The sequence below is a fragment of the Podarcis tiliguerta genome (assembly GCF_965153285.1).
Source record: "Podarcis tiliguerta genome assembly, chromosome: 7".
NCBI classification, from domain to species: Eukaryota; Metazoa; Chordata; class Lepidosauria; order Squamata; family Lacertidae; genus Podarcis; species Podarcis tiliguerta.
This window is the reverse complement of record NC_139540.1, coordinates 88011763-88032693: the sequence shown is the minus strand read 5'-3', so window position 1 is coordinate 88032693 and position 20931 is coordinate 88011763. Positions and strand designations below refer to the sequence as shown.

Genomic DNA, 20931 nt, shown 5'->3' with positions numbered 1-20931 from the left:
CCTCTGACTGAGAGGTTTCCAGGCACAGACTCATGTGCTTCTTTCTGTCCATTTCTCCTCAGAAGAACTGGAGGTGGTTTCAAGATTCACACGTTTCCTGGTTTTGCATGAACCTGGTCCCCTTATATAGCTACCTGGAAAAGCAACTTCAAGCTATGGTTGTCAACTGTATGGTTTAGGGTGGATTTATGGTTCATGTAGGTGCACATGCATTGTGAAAATATGGTGTCATGGTTAAGGTTATCAGACATCCCCGTTTCCCGGGACAGTTCCCAGATTTACAAATCTGTCCCCAGACAAAATCCATCCCCGGATTTCATTTAATGTCCCTGGATTTATATTTTAAGTGCTGCAGATTTATTAGTAGGGAATGAATGTTGCATGATTGGTTCAACGGCACAAGACACATCATATGGGGACTTCTGGCAAGGCAAAATGGCGGGCGCCACAGCAGCAAGCAGCTCCAGAAGCCAGCCAGAGTCAACTGTGCTACCGCTGCCGCTGCCATTGCCAAGCGGGAACTGGGGTGCATCAACTGGGAGAGCCACTAAACCCCCCCCCCCCCCGCGACCCAAATCAAGCCGGGCGCAAGAGCGCCCGGCCAACTGTCCAGAGCCACTCCGGGGCCAGGAAAACCATGGAGCCGGCACAGGGGGAAGAAAGAAGAGGGAAGCCCTGACCTTGCCGCGCCACCGCCGCTGCTGAGGAGGAGGAGAGGTGGGAGAGAGCACCGGGAGGGCAAGGGCACGTGACCAAGCCCAGACCCAACCCGAGAGAGCAGGCAGGGGCCCCGAGGAAGGCCATGCAACAGAGGAGAAATATTACATTTTTATAATGTTAACGAAGAAGCCATTTGCATTCATGTAAATGCAATACAGTTCAGAGTTAACACAGATTGGTGTTCCTGCTTTCCTTCAGTTGCCCAAGGCAATATTTGCTTTTGTCGTTCTTATTATGTGTTTTGTACTCCAACTGAAGTTGAAAAGTGTCCCCAGATTCACTGGAAAAAAATCTGGTAACCTTAGTCATGGTTCTCACACACCCTTTAGGCAATTCAATGAGAATGCAAGTGTCAGGGGTTCAGGAGCAGAGTCACAGGAGAGGGAGGAAGTGGAGAGCGAGGGGGAGGAGTCCGAAGGAAATGTCAGCGAGGACAGCAGTCCGAGGTCTCTGAGTCTCTCCAGTGACTCGGAAGATTCACAGAAAGGGGCCCCCATAGTCAGGGCAAGGGGAGTGCCCAGGGGGGCACCTCGGGAAGAAGGGACCAGAGGGGACTCAGAGAGTAGCAGCTGGAAATCCGGACCAGCGTCCCCCCCAGAGCACAGTAGGGGGGAGGAGTCCCAGGCATCGGGATCAGGGGGCGCGCGGGCAGCGGGAGAACGTGAGGCAGGAGGGATCACACCCTCGTCAGGGAGCGAGGAAACGGTCATCAGGAAAGTTAAACGCGCGCGCGCGCCAAGTTCAAATGTACAGGAGGGCGGCAAGGTGGGCAGCCCGGGTAGGGAGCCAGGTCCTAAAGCCCGCCGAAGAGAGGGGGAGGAGTCAGAGGGGTCAACGTCTGCCTCAGAAGAGTCCAGGAGGGAGGAGACCCCAGGGGGTAGTAGGACCCAGAGGAAGAGAGAGAGAAGGAAGAGGTGGAGTAAGATTAGAGTCTTAAACTGGTGCGCAGGGGGCGGAGACTCAGACGGAGCTTCGCCGGTCTAGACTCCAGATGTAGAGCTGGGACGCTGAGGCTTGGAAATGGAAACTATTCTTCAATAAAGACTTTGATACGTTACTACCGGCTAGCGTTGGTCCTTGGTGAGCTGGGACCCGGAGCCAGCTCTGACAGCAAGGAACTGGGTTTTCATTTTTTAAATGGAAAGGCCAACCATGTAACAATCAGAGGAGAGAATAAGAACAGACAAAACCCCCTGTAATTTAGCAAGAGGACATGGTTTGGAAAGTTACAGTGAGCAGCTTTTGGAGGGGTCTAAACAATAAAAACAACACTAGTAGAGATGAAACAGAAGTTGCAGCTGAAGACTGTGACCAGTCAAGACATTCAATAAATTTAGATGAAAGAGAGGGGAAGATAGCAAGAATGAAAGGATCAATGAAAACAGGGAATATTGGAGATTGCTTGCAGTTAAAAGGCACCCAAACAGACAAAAAGAGAAAAGGTTAAAATATAAGAGCAGAGCAGCAGGGTCAACTGACACCAAAAAATCAATAGGATTAAGAACATAGGAAGAGCCCTGCTAGATCTGACCAGGCACATCCTGTCCATTCTTCGCTTCTCACAGTGGCCAGTCCCTGGAATGCCTCAAGAGAACAAGGAATGAGCTGACCATTACTTTTAAGAAAGGAAAGAGGAGGAGACATCAATGGAAGGTAAGTGGTGGGGTTGATAAGGGAGGCAAGAAGATGAGACACATGAAGATGACCTGAAGAAGAAACAAGAGATGATTCAAGAGTGTGGTAGATATCATTGCTACCTTCCTGCACCCAGCTACATTCCTAGGTTATTCACCTGAGTTTTTTCTGTTTTGTTTTTGTTTCTTTGCTGGGCCTGCTGTTTTATTCTGTCTTTCATGAAACTAAAAACAAATATATTTTTAAAAAGAAAGAAAGGAAGGAAGGAAGGAAACTTTATGCATACAATAGTCAGCAGACAGGGGGAGAAAATTACATGGAAGAAGAAGGGCTGGGAAAGGAGATGAGAATTAATGTGGGGGGGCGGGAATACAAGAAAGAGGAAAGGATTGATGAAGGAGGGGGGAAAGAAAAAAATGCAGATGAGGGAAACGCAGAGATTAAAAATGAAGAAAAAGCAAATGAGAACGAGGTTTCTGCCAAAGCTGCTCAAAGCTTCAAGAGATCACAATGGGTGAGGCAGTCATGAGCAGAACCTCGAACTGTGCTCTGCAGGATGCATTTATTCAGTGCATTGACAAAATAGTTAAGACACCCCCCACCCCGGAGGAGATGAGCTGGTGATGCTCTGCCCCAGCTGAAGCTTCTAAGCAATCTTTGAGGCATGTGGTACTTGAAGAGTACTGTTCTGCTGTTTCCCCCTCTAATTTTCTTGTGGCATCCATTTATATTCCACTCCTGCTTTATCTGTTATTGTTGTTATTGGTTGTTATTTTTGGTTGTTTTTAAAATAAAGCTGGAAATTGAGCGCGGATGTTCTGTAACGCCAAGAAAGTGAAGTGAAGTGAAGTGGAAAGCTAATGCTTGGCACTCAGAGGATATGCCAACCCCCTTCCAATATAACAGAATGTTCTGCAACTACAACATGAAGAGTCTAATTTATCATCTTCGTTAAGTCTATGTGCTCAATCAAAAATTCTGTTTCAAATGGGCAATGAAACAAGACACACACAACCGCATTTCAAACTACTCTCCCTTTCCATATGTCACCAGGGCAATTCCAGGAGGCTTGTAAAAGTTTTGCTACATTTGTTCTGCCTTCTGTTGCCGGAGATGCTCATTCAATTAATCTTCATTTATGACAGACTGAAATCAGCCCATTTGTTGTGGACTTCATAAGGATCGGCGGCCTGAGAGAATCTTTTCCCCCAAAAGGCCTTCTGTTTCTGCAAACTAGGATAATGCAAGTTGATTTACAGCTCAAAGAAGAGTCTAATAGGGCTTCCTCAAGGTCAGTGTGCACAAGATTGTAGCCTGTCCGGTTTAAAGGGAGATGATGGAATGATATCAAACTCTGAATGAAGACTTCAAATTATAAATTTGAGGTGACTAAATGGGAAATCATTCTTTTATGATTCTGGCCGCAGCCCCTGATCCTGTGTTGGAAGCTGCACTGGAGGTTGTTCTGGTCCAAAGAGGGGGAAAGATATGGGAAGATGCTGTAGGGAGGAAGAGCCCAAACAGGTCCTGGTGCAGAAGCAGCCTTGCGGTTCTCCAGATCCAAGCCAGAACCTGCCCTTCAGAAAATGTTGTTCTTGTCCTGAATTTCAGATGGCACAATCAGTGGCTCCATTGTTCTTCCACAAACCCTTTTTTAACCCTTGCCTGGCCTGTGCCCTCCACTGAATTTTACAGAGCTGATTTCAGCAACTATAATTGCCAAGTAAGTAAATGAATCTATTTCAGCAGATCATCCTTACAGTTGCAGCAAGCAAGGGAACTCAGCTGTGTTTAGCAGTTACTTGCATCAGATTGTTGTGGTTTAATTCCTTGGGGTGTATGCTAGTTACGCAAATAAAAAAAAAAATACTGCAAGAAGAAATTGGGGCATTTATTTATTTGTTCGCCCTGCTGGCTTCCTATCGTCCCACTGAGTAATCACTTTACTTTTAACAGCATCTGTGCTGGTTACTCCCCTCATTCATACATTCTAGTATGCCCCTTCTCCCGTCTGTAGCACCACTGCTAACTTTCGTAGCTGCTCAAATTGCCAATATGTTCACTGCTGGTACCCTGAAAGAACACTGGCAATTATGGCAGTCCCTGTGGAGAAAAGGAGGCTGATTAGCAGCAAAACCCACAAAGACATCTTTAAGTCTGGTCATTAAGCAGTCATACGTCTGATCAGAATCGATCAGAAAGAAGAACAAGGAGTCTCAAGTACGAAGAATAAGGCCTCACACCTGAAAGCAGCTTACAACCACAAGTAAACACCACCTTTAAGTTTATGCAATGTTCTTTCTCTAGCTCCCTTTCATCAGGATTTAAAAGAGGTTATGGAATCATTTTCAGCTCCCTGCAAATGGTGGGAATGCAAAAAGCGATATGGTTGTCATGAGGAGCAGTAGCTGAGTGGGCTGATGAATGCCAGCATTATTCTCCCTTGGTTTTGCCCTATTTTTGCTTCCCTGAGCCCCTGCCTCATCCTACTCTCTGTCCCTTAGGATCAGATCTCTGTCTGCTTCCCCATGTTCCTCTGGCACTATCACATAGTTGCATTTCCAGAAAGCAGTTGTGCTGTTTCTTGCTTTCATAGCCCTGCCTTAAACCTCAACATTTGGCTTCTAAGTCTGTTAAGTATGGCAGTCTGCCCCAGCATGAAGTGGGCTGGTTGCTAGGCATGCAAATAGGTGTGAAACGGGGGGGGGGGGGAGGATCAGAGTAATGGCTGCTGATGTCACAAAGTAAAAGTGCTGTTCCCATATGCAATCCCTTTAAAAAAAAAGTCCTTTGACATCTCAAATGAAAGCTTGCTAGTTTCTCACATACAAGTCTATCATCTTCCGCTTCCTCCTAAATTTCAAATGGTCTTGGGTCTTTCCTGACCACACCAGCAAAGAGGTTCAGGAAGAAAATGCAGTTAGGTTCATAAAGGTGTGAAATGCTATGAGTGTGTGTCATTTTCTTGGCCTAACAGAACGTCAGTGATTTTTGGCTACTGCTAAACTTAAATAGAACTATCATAATTAAACACAGTAATTTTGAAAATGTAACAGTAGTGTTTCCTTTTTATAGCTTATGAATATGAATACATATTCAGATGTAGGACTCCAAAATTTCCACTCTCTGTTGACTCCCCTTCTTTGTGGAGTAAAAACAGGCTGTAGCTTGGCCTATGAATATATCTTTGCATAACTTTTCTTGCAATATCTTTGGGGAGAAGCAGCTTCAGGACAAACAGATAGAGCTTTCTTTCCTGGTGCAGCAAAGCTCTGGTGCTTGGCTGTCAAAACCTGCTGGCATTTGGTCTTTTGCCTTCATTGCTCATTCCATAGGTGCCCCCTTTCCACCCAACTGAGCAAGAGGGCTGCAGAACGACAGGCAAGATTCAACGCAAGGGAATGAAAAGTGATGCTTACTGAAGCAAAGAGTCCTAACTTCACATATATACTAAAGTCAAAATTGGCTATAGCTCCACAGGAGATGGAGGTCTTGGAATCATATACAGATACAGGCACAGGCACAGGCACAAGCGCGCGCACACACACACACACACACGCAATACACCAGGAAATAATGAAATCATTCAATTCAAACCCGGAAATGGTGAGAGAGAAATGGAGAGTTCTTGTGGTTCGTGAGGAGACCCTCCCTGGAGCCCGAAGAGGACGTCAGTTTTGCCTGACCTTGTTCATCTGAACTTACCCTCTGCTGGGTTTGACCTTGCCTCACCGGAACCTAAGCCATGCTTGACATGGCTCTGCTTCTTGGGTTTGGAAAGGATGCTAGCAGTATGTGATCTAGAGTCCCTGGACTCTGTGCTTGGGATAGGTCTCCCTTTGGCTGGAAGCCCATTTGCTAGCTGGGGCTACTGCCCCGGACAAAACAATAGCAGCCTTTTAACAATGCTGGCTTGAGAGATAATGACTGTTCTTGGGAAAATAGTGCGCCAAACATTTTGTGGACTCACAGCAGTCGTTGCCCTTGGTGAGCATTTATGAACTAGCCCACTGATTCAAAGGAGTGAAAATTAAAATGCAGGTCAATTATGAGCAGAGATTTCCAACCAATATGTTGCAATCTCAGATTTTCTTAATACAGACAGAGGTCTATAAGGACACTAGCCAAAGAACAACAAATCAGTGCCAATTTTGCTATTCTTTGCCAACGTGGTGTAGTGGTTAAGAGCAGTGGACTTGTAATCTGGTGAACTGGGTTCGCTTCCCCGTTCCTCCACCTGCAGCTGCTGGGTGACCTTGGGCTTGTCACACTTCTCTGAAGTCACTCACCTCACAGAGTGTTTGTTGTGGGGGAGGAAGGGAAAGGAGAATGTTAGCTGCTTTGAGACTCCTGAAGGGGTGTGAAATGCGGGGTATCAAGTCCAAACTCTTCTTCTTCTCTTCTACTTTATTTGGAAATCGCCTTCTCAATCACTTACCTTCACTTGTAACAACAGGATGCTCCACCCGCTGGCACTGGGAATCCTCTGTGGACACTGTTCCAAAGTATATCATCCCCAGACCTGTGACCAGTATCACCATCCAAATGCCATCCTGCACGTTAGCCATGTTTTCCTGTGCACCGGTCACATCTCTCTTAGCCGGGAACTCTTCTTGTCTTCAGATGCGAAAAGGCCCTAGAGAATGTCACAACATAATTACAACTAAACCAACAATGGCCAATATTCGGTGACAGTTGACTCTTCAAGGGTGATCACCTGACACCTCCAAGTGTTAAGTGGTCCCTAATTTAGGCTACTCAAAGACAGGACAACAATTTATCTTCCCCTCTTATAGGAACTAATTATTCTTATTTTAAGAGATTTATAGTCTGCTTTTTTAGGAGGAAGTCCTCCCAAAAGGGGTTTACTACATGCGTAAAATACAAATCCAACTCATAAAATGTTCTTAAAATATACTATCAACAGTGACAGCAGAATCAAACACAACAAAGTAGCAACAATAAAACTTAGCCATGACCTAATAAACAGCCACTACTTATGACCTTGTGGAGAAGAAATCAGCATAAGGGCCACTTTAAAAATGTGAGGGATGGGGCATGCCTGATCTCTGTAGAATGACCGCTCTCCCCATCAACCGGAGGGCGCCCTTTGCGTGGCCACGCGCAGCACCCCCAATCCTTTGAGACTCCCGGCAGAATGCTCCTGGTCCACCTCCCCACGTCACAGCCCTTGAGGTTCCCGCCAAACCTCAGCTCAGAATGAACCCATTGTGACGGGCGGAGGCGGAGCCAGGAGAGCGGACCAAGAAGGGGTAGCCATCACTCCTTTGCATATGAAGGGGGTGGAGCCTACTTGGGAGCCCCCAGTCAGCTCCAGAGCTTCACCCGCCCTACCCTCCCTTTCTTTATGCTCTTTATTTCAGGTTAACCTCTTTACAGGCATGCGGGCACTGCTATGGTTGTTCGCTGGTTGCTGTTAAAGGACTGGGAAGGGATTTCCCCAGCATTGGCAGGTGTCTCCTTCCCTGTAGCAAAATGTCACAACTTTGGTGGTTTTAGGCCTTGGGTGGAATCCTTTAGTCTATCTTCCCTAAGTGCGGGGGGGGGGGGGGGAGGTGTGAAGCGGTGACACATGCCTCCCCTCCCCACACACAGCGGTGATCCCACGGTTCCCTGTTAAAGGGGCTGTGTTGATGGGAGTCACTGGCCATATGCTGAAAGGTTGTCAGTGGACTCCCCTGTGTTGTGGTGAAATGGGGGTGGGCTCTCTGCTTAAATCCCCAGACAGATCTGTTAACCCTGATGTGCCCCAGATCCCCGGCTGGGGACTGAAAGCGATAAACGCCCAATGGCTAAGCAAGCCAAGGTCTAAGCTAGCTCTCAGAGTATGGGCTGGAAACATGGGTGCAGTCCTTTGAATAAACTGGTCCCAAACGTATAAAAATGTAATTATATGAGTTAAGTTTCTGTTTTCATCATGTATTTAGGTAAGAGCACAGCGAATAGTGCTGCCTGCAGTGGGAGAACCAGAAGAGGAAGGAAACATCCATGCAGCCTTTTTCGCCAAGAAACAAGTTATGGAAGCAGTAGCGAAAAAAAGTGTTGCGTTTATACAAGTATCACTCTTCTGTTAAAATAGTCTATAGAGGTCCTTCAGAATGCATGTGTTCCAGGGCAGCGCATCTCTGCTATGAATATTCTATGAATCTGTGCTCAGAGTTTCCATGTGAGAGCTTCGTTTCATACATCTCTGTTATATATGTAGCAATCTTGTCATCCTTTTTATATAGATTGCCCAAGAGGAATATAAGAATAAATGAGACCTATTAGAGAATGCTGCTATTTGCACCAAGGCAAAGCTCCGTTTTATCTCTTAGCAGGAAATGATTCAATGTACTTTTCGTTTCTTTTTCTTTTTCGCTGAGCCACAAAAGGTGGCAACTGTTATGACACTGGCTTTGGAGCAGCGTCCTGGGAATCCTGGAGTTGAGTGGAAGGCAAGCTTCTCCAAAAGACACAATCCCTTACAATGTGCAGGTGCACAAGGAACAATGGTGGCCCCCCCTCACCATGAGGTGGCATGCATCCCTGCTGCTTCCCAAAGGGGGGGGGGCGCTGAGTGCCAGGACTGAGGTGGGGTGCCAGTGCAGGGCCAGGAGCAGTGACTTGGCTCTGATGCCTGCTCCCATGCTTTGTCCCTTCTCCTGTCAGTGAGCGGCAGCCACTGGGAATCCACGGCCAGTATTGTCCAAAGTGACTGGCAGCAGCTCTCCAGGCTTCATGGAAAGGGGCATTCACTGCCCTCCATGGAGGTGCCAAGAAATGACCCTGGACACAACGCAGACACGCTACTGCCAAACTACAGTCTTGCTCAAGAAATATGAAAAATGACTCCGGAGCAAATCCCATTAAATTCAGTGGAACTGATGTGCTCAGGAATGAAGCCATACAACCTAATCCTAACCAAGACTTCCCACACCAGCCCACAAATATTTATTTGTTTGTTTGCTTTTGTTTGTTTGATGGAGCACAATAAAGGCCATACCAAAAACATACCATCTTTGTGGCAGCATCAAAGGCAAATACAGTGGTGCCCCGCAAGACGAATGCCTCGCAAGACAGAAATCCCGCAAGACGAAAGGGTTTTCCGTCTGCAGAGGCGCTTCGCAAGACGAATTTCCCTATGGGCTTGCTTCGCAAGACGAAAACTGACGAAAAATTTTGAGGGTGTTTTTTTTTGCTCCAAACCCCTTTTTCTGAATCACTAAGCTGCATTTTAGCAGCAAAACCGCTAATCCCTTAAGCCTTAAAAAGCCGTTTTTAGCCCTTAAAGTGCCAATAGCGCTAATAGCGCTAATCCGTCAATGGGCTTGCTTCGCAAGACGAAAAAACCGCAAGACGAAAAGACTCGCGGAACGGATTCTTTTCGTCTTGCGAGGCACCACTGTACTTTGCTCCAAATATAAAGGACCGGTGTGTAAAGTTTCCTTCACACATTGTGGTTTGTTTTTAGGTTTACACTTTTGTCCCTAAAACCTTGTCTAACTGAGATAAGCAGAGGCTTCAGGAATAATTTTCAGATTGCATCAGCTGTTCTGACAGCAGACAGACTAGATGATCACCTATAAACAAGCAGTAGGAATGCATTTCATATACTGCCAAGGAGTTGGCTGACCTCTGAGGTCTTTTCCAACTCTATGATTCTGTGACTGAGTTAACTGTCAGCCTTCACTGGTATATATATCACCAAATGTCAGTGAGATTTGTTTTACCCTATACATATCAAACCTGCCTCCATCACCCAGCCCCAAAGAAAAAGCCTCTATCCCCATGGCTTCAATATTTCTGGGAAGTTTGTATCTCTGCAAGACTATTCTCGGTTTGGCAATTATATAACATTCCAGCTTTACATGATACGGACACAACATTCACTGCACTGAAGTGAAGATGACTTAACAGCCAGCAAGTTCTTTCACCCACACATCCAGGGTAGCCTCTGCTTGGCAATAAAAGGCTACTCAGACTGATAAACAGAACAGGGCAATCCCATAAAGCAGCATGGGAAAAGTCATGAGGCAAATAATGCTTTCAACAAATGCTGATCACCGAACATAATTGTTTTATCAAGCAGCAGTCAAGGAAAGATTAATTGCTGTGGTCTTCCTGATGTGCTAAACTCATAAAGTCTTCATTCCCCACCCCAAAAAGGTTAAATCAGATAAAATATATGGGCTGAGAGGTGGGGGGAAAGGAGGGAGAGAGAGAGAGAGAGAGGGAGGGAGGGAGGGAGGGAGGGAGGGAGGGAGGGAGGGAGAGGGAGAGAGAGAGAGAGAGCGCTAATAGGCTTGGAAAGCTATTTCCAAGATGTCAACTTATTCTTTAATTATGCACAATAGGTTGACAGCCTGAGGAAACATTAAGAGTTGCCTGTGAGAGCCGTATGACGGAAAGTTTACTTCTGAGAAAACTCCACTGACTTCTTCCTAAGCCTTCCACAGGAAGTGCTCAAAAAGTGCAGGGTCATCTAAGAGAGACCAGTCCTCTCCCTGAATTACGACAACTCTCTTAATGTGAAGATCTGGCACCTGAGTTTATTTGCTTTCCTCTTTCCTCTTCATCCCTTTTTTTCCTTTTGTGTAACATATTTTATTTTATAAGCCTGAGAGCAGGGACCATTTTTGGGTTGGTTTTTTTTATCTGTAAGCTGCTCTGGGAGTCCTGTCTGCTGAAGAAGGAGATAAAATACTTTCAGTAATTTATGTGCGCAGAGAACTGCAATTTGACTGTCTCCATTCCACCAAGTATTACATTAAAAACAGAAGGTCTGACAACACCGTTCCGGAGAGTCTGCCTTCCTCTGAATGCCACATACACCAGTCCCTGGGAATCACGTGTCCAGTTACAGTCTGCTTCTGCCTGCAGGCTCTCCATGTGAGAACCAGGTGCTGGAGCAGACAGGGCTCATCTTTTGCTATGTTCTCAAAGCAACCTTTGAGACCAGGTATTTGTTCTAGAGCAGCTAATAGGAACAGGAGTCCACAAACGCAGCTGCCCAGCCACCAGTGGCAACCACAAGATGAATTCTGCCAACGGCTAATACTGAATGTCCACGCACAGACAACATACCCCTTCCAAAGGAGCCTCACCAAAATATGGGGCAAAGTGGGGAAACGTGGAAAAGGTGTTAGAAATTAGCCAAGTGCCAGGCGCATTTTGCACCCGCGTCTCCTTTCCCAGGGCAGGAGCAATAAAACACAATACCAAAATGTGTGGATTTCTGAATAGGCAAGACTCATGATAGATCTGAGATATAAATTGGAGGAGGGGGGTTCCAAAAGTTTGTTTTAGGGTGAAGAGACCATCAAATGCTCATTTTCTATTCAGTTATTTTATAAACCACTTAACAGACGGTATCTCTAAACATTGCATATATCCTCAGCATCTACATATTGAACCAAGAGTTTGGAACTGGAAACTGATTTCAGCCATGCTTTTGACTTCTGGGGGGTTTTATTTCTCTGTGTCAGGCAGGGTTCAAATGGGACCCTCCAGGTCTCTCTCTCTGCCCAGGGCACACACCTTCCTCAACTGCTTTTGTGTGGCTGGAATGTATCAGAAAACTACAAAATAATGCCTCTTGCTTGCCAGGATGGAGAGACGTGCAAAGATTGTGTGGGGCTGGACTGCAGCCTAGTGCACAAATGAAAGAGCTGCGCCTGTTGCTCTCCCCACTTTTGTCCATGGCTCCACCCACCGGGGGCATGCGGCCCCCAGGAAGTTTGCCCATGAATCCTGGCCAGTGGCTACTAAATATATAGGCTGTGGAAAAGTCAGCAAATTTCCATTTGCATTGGGCAAACATGCACTACAGTTCCATGCACGCACGGCACCAAAATAATTCCACCTCTGCTCCCCCCCCCAGCCTCTACTATCTGTGCACATTTGGCGCCAAGATGGAGTGCAGTCATAGCAAGCAGGGCTGGCTCCCTCTAACCTCCACTCCCCGTTTGTCTGTTTCCACTGTCTTTCCAGTTGATTTTGTACTCCTTCCAGCTGGAATTAATCCTCCATATAAGACACGATTAGATAGTTTACAGTTTATGCTACGAAAACTGAACAGGGAATATGAGCAACCTCAGGCAAATCAGTCATTATCATCTATTAATCTGGAAGGCCACACAGAATGACTAAATCAATGAAGAGGCATTGAATGGTTATTTAACTCCTTCTATTCTCTTTAACAGCATTTCACCCTCTTCTGAGTATGAATCACCCCTCCTGGTCAACATTTAATCACGAGATCGGTAAAGAACATATTTGTAACCCTAATGTGCAGAAGAGGTTCACAAAACAAGAGGCACTCAAGCTTTGACTCGGGAAATTCGTTTCTAAGAAGCTTTCTCATTTACATTCTCTCTGCCTGCTCCTCTCTGGATTATATTGATGGTAGATGGAGAGATGCAGCAGTTAGCAAAGGCTGGCCACACAACCTTAATTAGTCATTCCTTATGCACAATTTCCCTAATCTCTTGAGAGACAGGTCAAAGTTATACTTCTAAAAATTCATAATCCATCAATTTGTGCACAGATTTTAACTCTGGCCACAACTGATAACTCAACTGTAGAGCAGCCCCATTAAAATGGAAAATACTGGAGAAAGTTGTGGATTCATCCTCTGCTGTTGCAAGCATTTGATGTCTTGTTTTTATTCACAAAATCATTTGTTCTCCACCTTTCTGGTTCAAAATGAACCACCAAAGGCCACTAAAGAATAAGATAAATGCACGAGAATAATACAATTGAAAACACAAATGGCAGACCTGGCTTTTCATTGAGAGCAAAACCACATCTAATATAGGCGGCAGCCCTATTGCTGAAGCAAAGGTTTTCCTGACTGAAAGCATTTCAGCCTTGTTTAGAATGTGTGTTTGGTACTCTGTGTTGCACTCCAGGAAGGACTGGAGGCCCCAGGGAAACAATGGCCCCAATCTCCATTCTTGTCAGGTGATCTAAAAGAAAGTCATAGTCAATGGTGTTAAAGCCACTGAGAGAGAAAGCTGAACAGAAGCACACTTCTCCTGCCCAGCTCCCAGGGCACATCATAAGCCAGGACAACCAAAGTTGTCCCAATCCCAAACCTGGGAAAGAAATCAGACTGAAACAGAACTAGCTAATCAGTATCATCCAGAAATACCTGAAAACTGGGTCACCAGCCCTCACTTTAACTCCTTGCCCCGTGTTGGAATACTGGCGACTGGGTGGTAATTATCCAATAGAGCACCATCAAGAAAGGTCTTTTTAAAGCAACTATCTTACTCTTGCTTCTCTGCTGCCTTCATAAACAGAAAGGTACAATTGCTCTTTCAGTTATTTAGTAACAGGAGACATGCACACCCATGCTTCAGATCTGCATAATGAACAATCAAAACAAAAGCCAAGCAAAGATGGAAAGATTTAAAGGAATTTTGTCCTAACGAATCAGTTCAAGCAAACCAGCAGAAATCAAAATCCGGCTATCCATTTTTGTTGAGATGTTATTATCACTCTTTTAAAAAACAAAACAAAAAACCCCAATAAAAATAGGAAGGGGTAATGTCAGATTCTTTCATTTAACCCATTTGTATGAACGATTGTTAAAAAGCAATATGAATTCCACACACACTGAAACATGTTTAGCCCCATAAAGTATAATGACATTTACCACACTAATATCATTCACATCAATGGATGGCCCATAAATTCCACAACTCCCCCTGCCCATTTTGACAACCTTCTCCAAGGAAGCTCATAAAAGAAGCTGATTGTTCTCTCCCCCAGCCCTTTCCAATATCACTTAATAGGTCTCTAAGGACTTTTACAGTCTTATTAAAGCACCATCTAGGCTGTACCATAACCGAGATGTAACCTGTGATTGATTAAGAACCCAGAATGTGGAAAGCCCTTTCTTTCTGCAGTGTAGTACAACTTCTGATCTCCAACAGAAAAAATACATAACATTTTTTTTAATTCATCTAAAAATACAGTAAACTAATTTTATGTTTCAACACAGGAGCATTTAAAGCAACATAAAGAGCCCATCAGACAATCCAATCCAGGGTTTAACAGCCAAATACTTATTCCTCTGGAATTTTCCCCTCACACACAAAATATAATATACTTAATGCAGGTCTATCCATGCTACAATTAAGAGGTGAGGCAGCTCTAGCGATGTTTTTAAGATTGTGCTCCCATATTTCATCTTGAAGATTTTAAATATGATTTTGGTTTCACAGTCCCCAACACACCCCATAGTTCCTGGGGCAAACATCAAAAGATGTTGTGGTTTTACTTCTCCATCTTTCCTTACGAATACAAAACAATGTACAGTGATACCTCAGGTTCCATACGCTTCAGGTTACAGACTCTGCTAACCCAGAAATAGTGCTTCAGGTTAAGAACTTTGCTTCAGGGTGAGAACAGAAATCGTGCTCCGGCGGCACAGCAGCAGCAGGAGGCCCCATTAGCTAAAGTGGTGCTTCAGGTTAAGAACAGTTTCAGGTTAAGTACGGACCTCCAGAACGAATTAAGTACTTAACCCGAGGTACCACTGTAATTCACAAGGTGTAACAAGGCCAGATCAGGAGTGCCAGGCCTAATGAGCAGGCCAACTCTTCTCGGTAGGTCTTGCCCCAATGAGGCAGTTGTGGAGACTAAAGGTTTCCCACAGCTGCCTAAGCTTCCCCCTCTCCCACGTCCTTCCCAAGCAATCTGAGGCTGTGCTGGCACGCTTGTCTCTGCTCCTCCCGTTTCATGCCTCTCCTGGTCCTGGAAGACCAGGGGAAGAGCAGCTTGTCACAGCAGGAGGGGAAGACACCCTGGCTTGTTCATCAGTCGGACTCATCTCTGCCTTTTGGCCTCCCTCCTCTCCTGCTTCTGGACTTCCCTCTGACACAGACTCTCCACCGTCTCGGCTTCAGACCCCTCCTCCTCCTAGGCGTCTCCTTCTTCTCCCTCGGATCATTTATGGTCATCCTATCACCAATCCCTGGGCTCAGAGCCTTGGTTCCTGGGTGGTTCTCCAGCTGTTGCCTCCCACTATTCCACAGTGTCCAGCCAGTCCGTGACATTCGGCACTAATAGAACAATCTGGTTAGCACTATGTTGAATTCCTCCTACTATATTTTATGGTTAGCTGAGGTTTTGCTGAAGCAAGATGTGCAGTATAATGGATGGACCCGGGACTGAAGGCGTGTTGCAAGAATAAAATAAGAGCAAAACCGTTTTATGCGGATGTGAACTCCCTGCAAGAAGCAAGAAGCATGAATGAACCAGCCAACCAGTCCTTGGAAATCTACTGTATTTTTCCAAGTATGAGACACCCCCAAGTATAAGGCTACCCTTATTTTTTTGAAACCAAAATTAAGATAACAAAACCCTAAAATAGAAGTGAAAATCTGGATGATCTGCGGTGGCAAGTTTATCTTTTTTTGGGCAAAGTTTCCTGCATGAGGAGCACCCCACACTCAGGGGCGTAGGAAGGGGGGGCGGTCCGCCCCAGGTTCCATCATGGAGGGGGGTGACAAATTATCAAGGAACAATTACTGCCCTACTAGGGCGGTTCATAAAAAACTTTTTTTAAAAAATGCATGCTCCAAAGGTCTTATCTTACTAAACTAGGGATTACCGTATTTTTCACTCCATAGGGCGCACCGGACCATAGGGCACACCTAGTTTTTTTTGGGGGGGGAATAAAGAAAAAAATATTCCCCCCCAGCCCCAAAGAGCAAAGGATCCATCCCGCTGGCGGTCTTGGCTTCCTCTTTAGCCACGCACAACCTCTCCAGCCGGGAGAGGCTGCGCACGGCTTTGTTTTTAGCCGCGGGGCTGGGGCGGGGGAAGCCCAAGCTTCCACCGACCCCACCCCCAGAACAGGTCCAGGGGCGGTGGCAAGATTGCGCACAACCTCGCCGCTGCTCCCAGAGCTTGCGGGGCTGGGGGCAGGGGAAGCCCAAGCTTCCCCCAACCCCAGCCCCCAGAACAGGCTGCTATCCGCAAGCCTTCGGAGCCCGGCGGGCACTCCTGCCGCACTCCGAAGGCTTGCGGATAGCTTCCTGAAGCCTGGAGAGCGAGAGGGGTCGGTGAGCACCGACCCCTCTTGCTCTCCAGGCTTCAGCGAAAGCCTGCATTCGCTCCATAGGACGCACACACATTTCCCCTTCAGTTTTGGAGGGGGGAAGTGCGTCCTATAGAGCGAAAAATACGATATATAGCTATATCTGAAATTTCATGCAAATCAGTGAATATCTTGACCCTGCTCCACTGAATTGAAATTTTAGCCTTCACGACATAGGAAAACGGCCAAGTAAACAGCTATTTTCGTGGAGGAGGGTCAAGATATTGGCCCTACTGCCCTCCCCTCCACTGGGCTTCCCTCCCCCACCTCCAGTCCCCCTTGTTGTGTCTTTATCCGTTGTGTGTCCTGGCTGAGGAAAAAAACAGAAGGAGGATGGCCATCGGTCAGGGATGGTCTAGTTGAGATTCCTGCATTGCCCCAGGGGTTCGGCTAGATGACCCTCGGGGTCCCTTCCAACTCTACAATTCTCTGGCGCAGGCTTGTGCAGAGTTTTAGGTACAAGTTGGATGCAAAGGGTGCATAGGATTTCTGCCCATCTTACGCACCGTCGGCTCGGGAATGATGAGACTAAATAGATGTTGTGCAGTCCTGTTTTTTAAATAAATGTTTTCCTTTTCAGATAATACACAGCACGATGAAATCACAATAAATAAAACCTCTCCTTCAGTAGTTTCAAGCACTACCTCAGGTTCCACATAATATCTGTACTGCATTGTTTAGTGTGGCAGCACCTGCACTGTGGAACTCCCCGCCTCTTGCAACAAAGCACGTGCCTTTGCCAGACTCTTTTCGGGCACCTGCTAAAAGCATTCTTCCTTAGGCAAGCACACCTAGATGCTTTGGAAGTTGAAGCTTTTGTATGTTTTAAGGTAGGATTGTTAATTTTTCTTGATTTTAGTGCTGTGGTTTTTTGTTTTGTTTTTTGTTTTGATAAACCACTTTGCAGGTTTTTAAAATTAATTTTATTAAATAAATAAACAATAAATATAAATAAAATAACACAAGCCAAAACACAATCCATCCTGTAGATTTAAGTATCTGTTCATAGTCGCCTACTTGTTATCAGAGGCCCAGAATCCACATTCCTTTGTAAGAAAATATGAAATAACGTAAAACCATTTTTGCAGGCAAAAATAAAATAAAAATCAATGGGGGGGGGCAAGAAATTTTCCGCACCGGGTACCACCTTGCCTTCCTACGCCTCTGCCCACGACCCTCCTCAGTGGCAGCGCCCAGCAGGATGCCAAGGAAGAGCTGGGAAGGCAGCGTCCGCTCTGCATGGGGCCATGCCGTTGAGCAAAGTGAGCTGAGGAAGGGGGTGAGCGGGGTGGGGGCAGGGAGGGCGTCTGAGAGGGGAGGGGGGGGAGGAAAGAAGGGCAAGGAGGGGCAGCTGCTCTCGATCCAATGCTGAGCCAGCGGGGGCTTCCGGAGGCGAGCCAGTCGCCAGCATGCAGCCCGAGGGGGGGCAAGGGGGGACGGCAGCAGGAGGGACCGCCTCAGCCTGTCCAAGCCAAAATCCCAGACATATGCTTAAATATTACAAAAAAATCCCTCTGGATGCCCGTGTTCTGTGTACAAGATGACCCCCAATTTTTTACTATTTTTTTTAAGCAAAAAACCTTGTCTTATACATGGAAAAATACGGTATATCCTTGATATACAGACTCATTTGGCATTATGCCAAGCCCTACACAATCTTAACAGTGGTTTGGCATGGGTCTGAACTGAAAAAGCAGTAGTTAAGATTGTTCTTTCTCCCAAGGCTGTTGCACTATAAAAATAAGAGCTGACTTAGGAAGCTAAACACTGCAAGGATGAAAAACAAACTGAGACGCTGCTGTAAGCGAAGGTTTGCCCATTGTGCATTTGGAAACTCAAACCATGATGTGGTTCTAAGCAAAAACAACCAACCCCATAATTTAGCATGGCAATTGTCTGAAATGCACAGTGCCGCTGTCAGAATGACTTGGGCTGATGTCAACCATACAGATCTTTCAGAAAAGTCTCTTTTCTATTGTTTGCATATGTAGGAGCACAAGTTCATATTCTAGCCATAGTTGGCATAATTGTATAGACTGACTGGAGCAATGGAATCAAGCCTTGTGTTGCACTGGCAGTATCCTTAGTGATTTCGGGATACGTTTTTAAAGTTCAAAGGCTAGGAAATTGGAGGGTGTGGTAACACAGTACTTAAAATAGAAGGGCTGCACAAACAGCCAAGATAATTGCTCTCTGAAATAACAGTGGCAGAAAACAACAGCTGCTGTTTGGACACATCAATGTTCAGTTTTTCTAGGATGCCCTCAATCTATGAAATGTTGAAATCAGCATTGCCGCTTCCCAACAACACAAAAAATAATCAACTTTTTCTTCTCCTGTGCTCAACAGCCATCTCTGCCTTGGTTTTCAATTGAAAAACTTTTAAGATGAACAATGCATTATAGAGCTAAAAGCAAACATATTTTAATATGGGGAAAATGTCATGAAAATGAATCTACATTTTTTGAATTGAGTAGAATTAAAGGAATTTCCCACTTAAAAAAAAAATCAGAATTCCACACCTGTATTCATGAAACTATTTTCCTTTGAAATGAAGTACATTAAATGGAAGGTATTTTTGTTGTGCCAAGTGAAGAGAAAACCACTCTAGATGCTGTACAGCTAATAACTAAAGATATTCATTTAAACACCCCCCCCCATCAATAGGAAAACTGACTGCAGCAATGTGGAATTGAGATCAAATGCAAAATACCGGGTGGAAGCTATTAGGCATGACTCCACTTGCAAGAAATCATCCCTTTGCTGAGACCTTCTCTTTTTCCAGTAGAGCAAAAAGTCAACAAGGTCAGCACAACCCCACAACATAAAACCTACTAGTTGTTAAGATTTTAAGAAAGGCATGACCATTATTGTGCATATAGCCAAAGTTTAACAAGGCAATAATGATGTGAATGACTGGTAACTGCTTAGATTCAGTAGGTTGGTCTGACACAGTCAAAACATATATATATAAAAAAAAAATATCCAGTAGCACCTTAGAGACCAACAAAGTTTGTTTTTGGTACAGTGGTACCTCGGGTTAAGTACTTAATTCATTCTGGAGGTCTGTTCTTAACCTGAAACTGTTCTTAACCTGAAGCACCACTTTAGCTAATGGGGCCTCCTGCTGCCGCTGCTGCACAATTTCTGTTCTCATCCTGAAGCAAAGTTTTTAACCTGAGGTACTATTTCTGGGTTAGCGGAGTCTGTAACCTGAAGCGTCTGTAACCCGAGGTACCGCTGTATAAGCTTTCGTGTGCATGCATACTTCTTCAGATACCAATGGTAACTGCTTAGTTTGTAAGCCCACAGGCAGAGACAGCTTTGTTTTAATTGGCTGTATGCAAGTCACCCTGGGAGCAGGATATGAACAAACACCAAAAAAATCTCACACTAACTACTTGTGCAGCTTATGCACAATCACTGTGCAGAACAGGCAAAACTGTTACATGAAGCACAACACTGCTGTGATTTTCCACCTTTGTGTTAACCACAGAGAACACACAGTCCCCTTTTCTTCGTGTTATATTTTTGGTCATTACTGTGTTATGTATTTTTGTGTTTTTATATTGTAAGCTGCCCTGTAATCCTCGGATGAAGGGTGGTATAGAAACTTAACAATAATTTTAAAACCTAACATTTCCAAGACTGCCTCTCTTGGGTTTGTGGGCAAGGAACTCGGGGAGTTATGATTGTTGTTTCAATGTTAACAACCACAGTCTGATTTTTCTAACTAATCTCCTGGCAAAGGAGTTATCAGGCGTTATATTCCATCCAGCAAATGTGCTGTTAGAATCATAGAATCATAGAGTTGGAAGAGACCACAAGGGCCATCGAGTCCAACCCCCTGCCAAGCAGGAAACACCATCAGAGCACTCCTGACATATGGTTGTCAAGCCTCTGCTTAAAGACCTCCAAAGAAGGAGACTCCACCACACTCCTTGGCAGCAAATTCCACTGTCGAACAGCTCTTACTGTCAGGAAGTTCTTCCTAAGGTTTAGGTGGAATCTTCTTTCTTGTAGTTTGGATCCATTGCTCCATGTCCGCTTCTCTGGAGCAGCAGAAAACAACCTTTCTCCCTCCTCCATGTGACATCCCTTCATATACTTGAACATGGCTATCATATCACCCCTTAACCTCCTCTTCTCCAGGCTAAACATGCCCAGCTCCCTTAGCCGTTCCTCATAAGGCATCGTTTCCAGGCCTTTGACCATTTTGGTTGCCCTCCTCTGGACACGTTCCAGTTTGTCAGTGTCCTTCTTGAACTGTGGTGCCCAGAACTGGACACAGTACTCCAGGTGAGGTCTGACCAGAGCAGAATACAGTGGCACTATTACTTCTCTTGATCTAGATGCTATACTCCTATTGATGCAGCCCAGAATTGCATTGGCTTTTTAGCTGCCGCGTCACACTGTTGGCTCATGTCAAGTTTGTGGTCAACCAAGACTCCTAGATCCTTTTC

The 20931-nt window shown here is 45.4% G+C and overlaps 1 protein-coding gene across 5 annotated transcripts in view; it reads right to left on the bottom strand.

Moving 5' to 3' along the window:
• SEMA5A (semaphorin 5A) overlaps positions 1-20931 on the bottom strand; it is a 142052-nt gene that overhangs the window by 77772 nt on the left and 43349 nt on the right. For 4 of the 5 annotated variants that reach the window (XM_083448595.1, XM_083448599.1, XM_083448598.1 and 1 more), the window contains exon 2: positions 6794-6991. In XM_083448595.1, coding sequence (XP_083304721.1) covers positions 6794-6923 — 130 coding nt within the window. In that variant the 5' untranslated portion in view covers positions 6924-6991. Of the gene's footprint in view, positions 1-6793; positions 7110-20931 lie in introns of all 5 variants that reach the window. The other variant, XM_083448597.1, reaches the window with a different exon arrangement.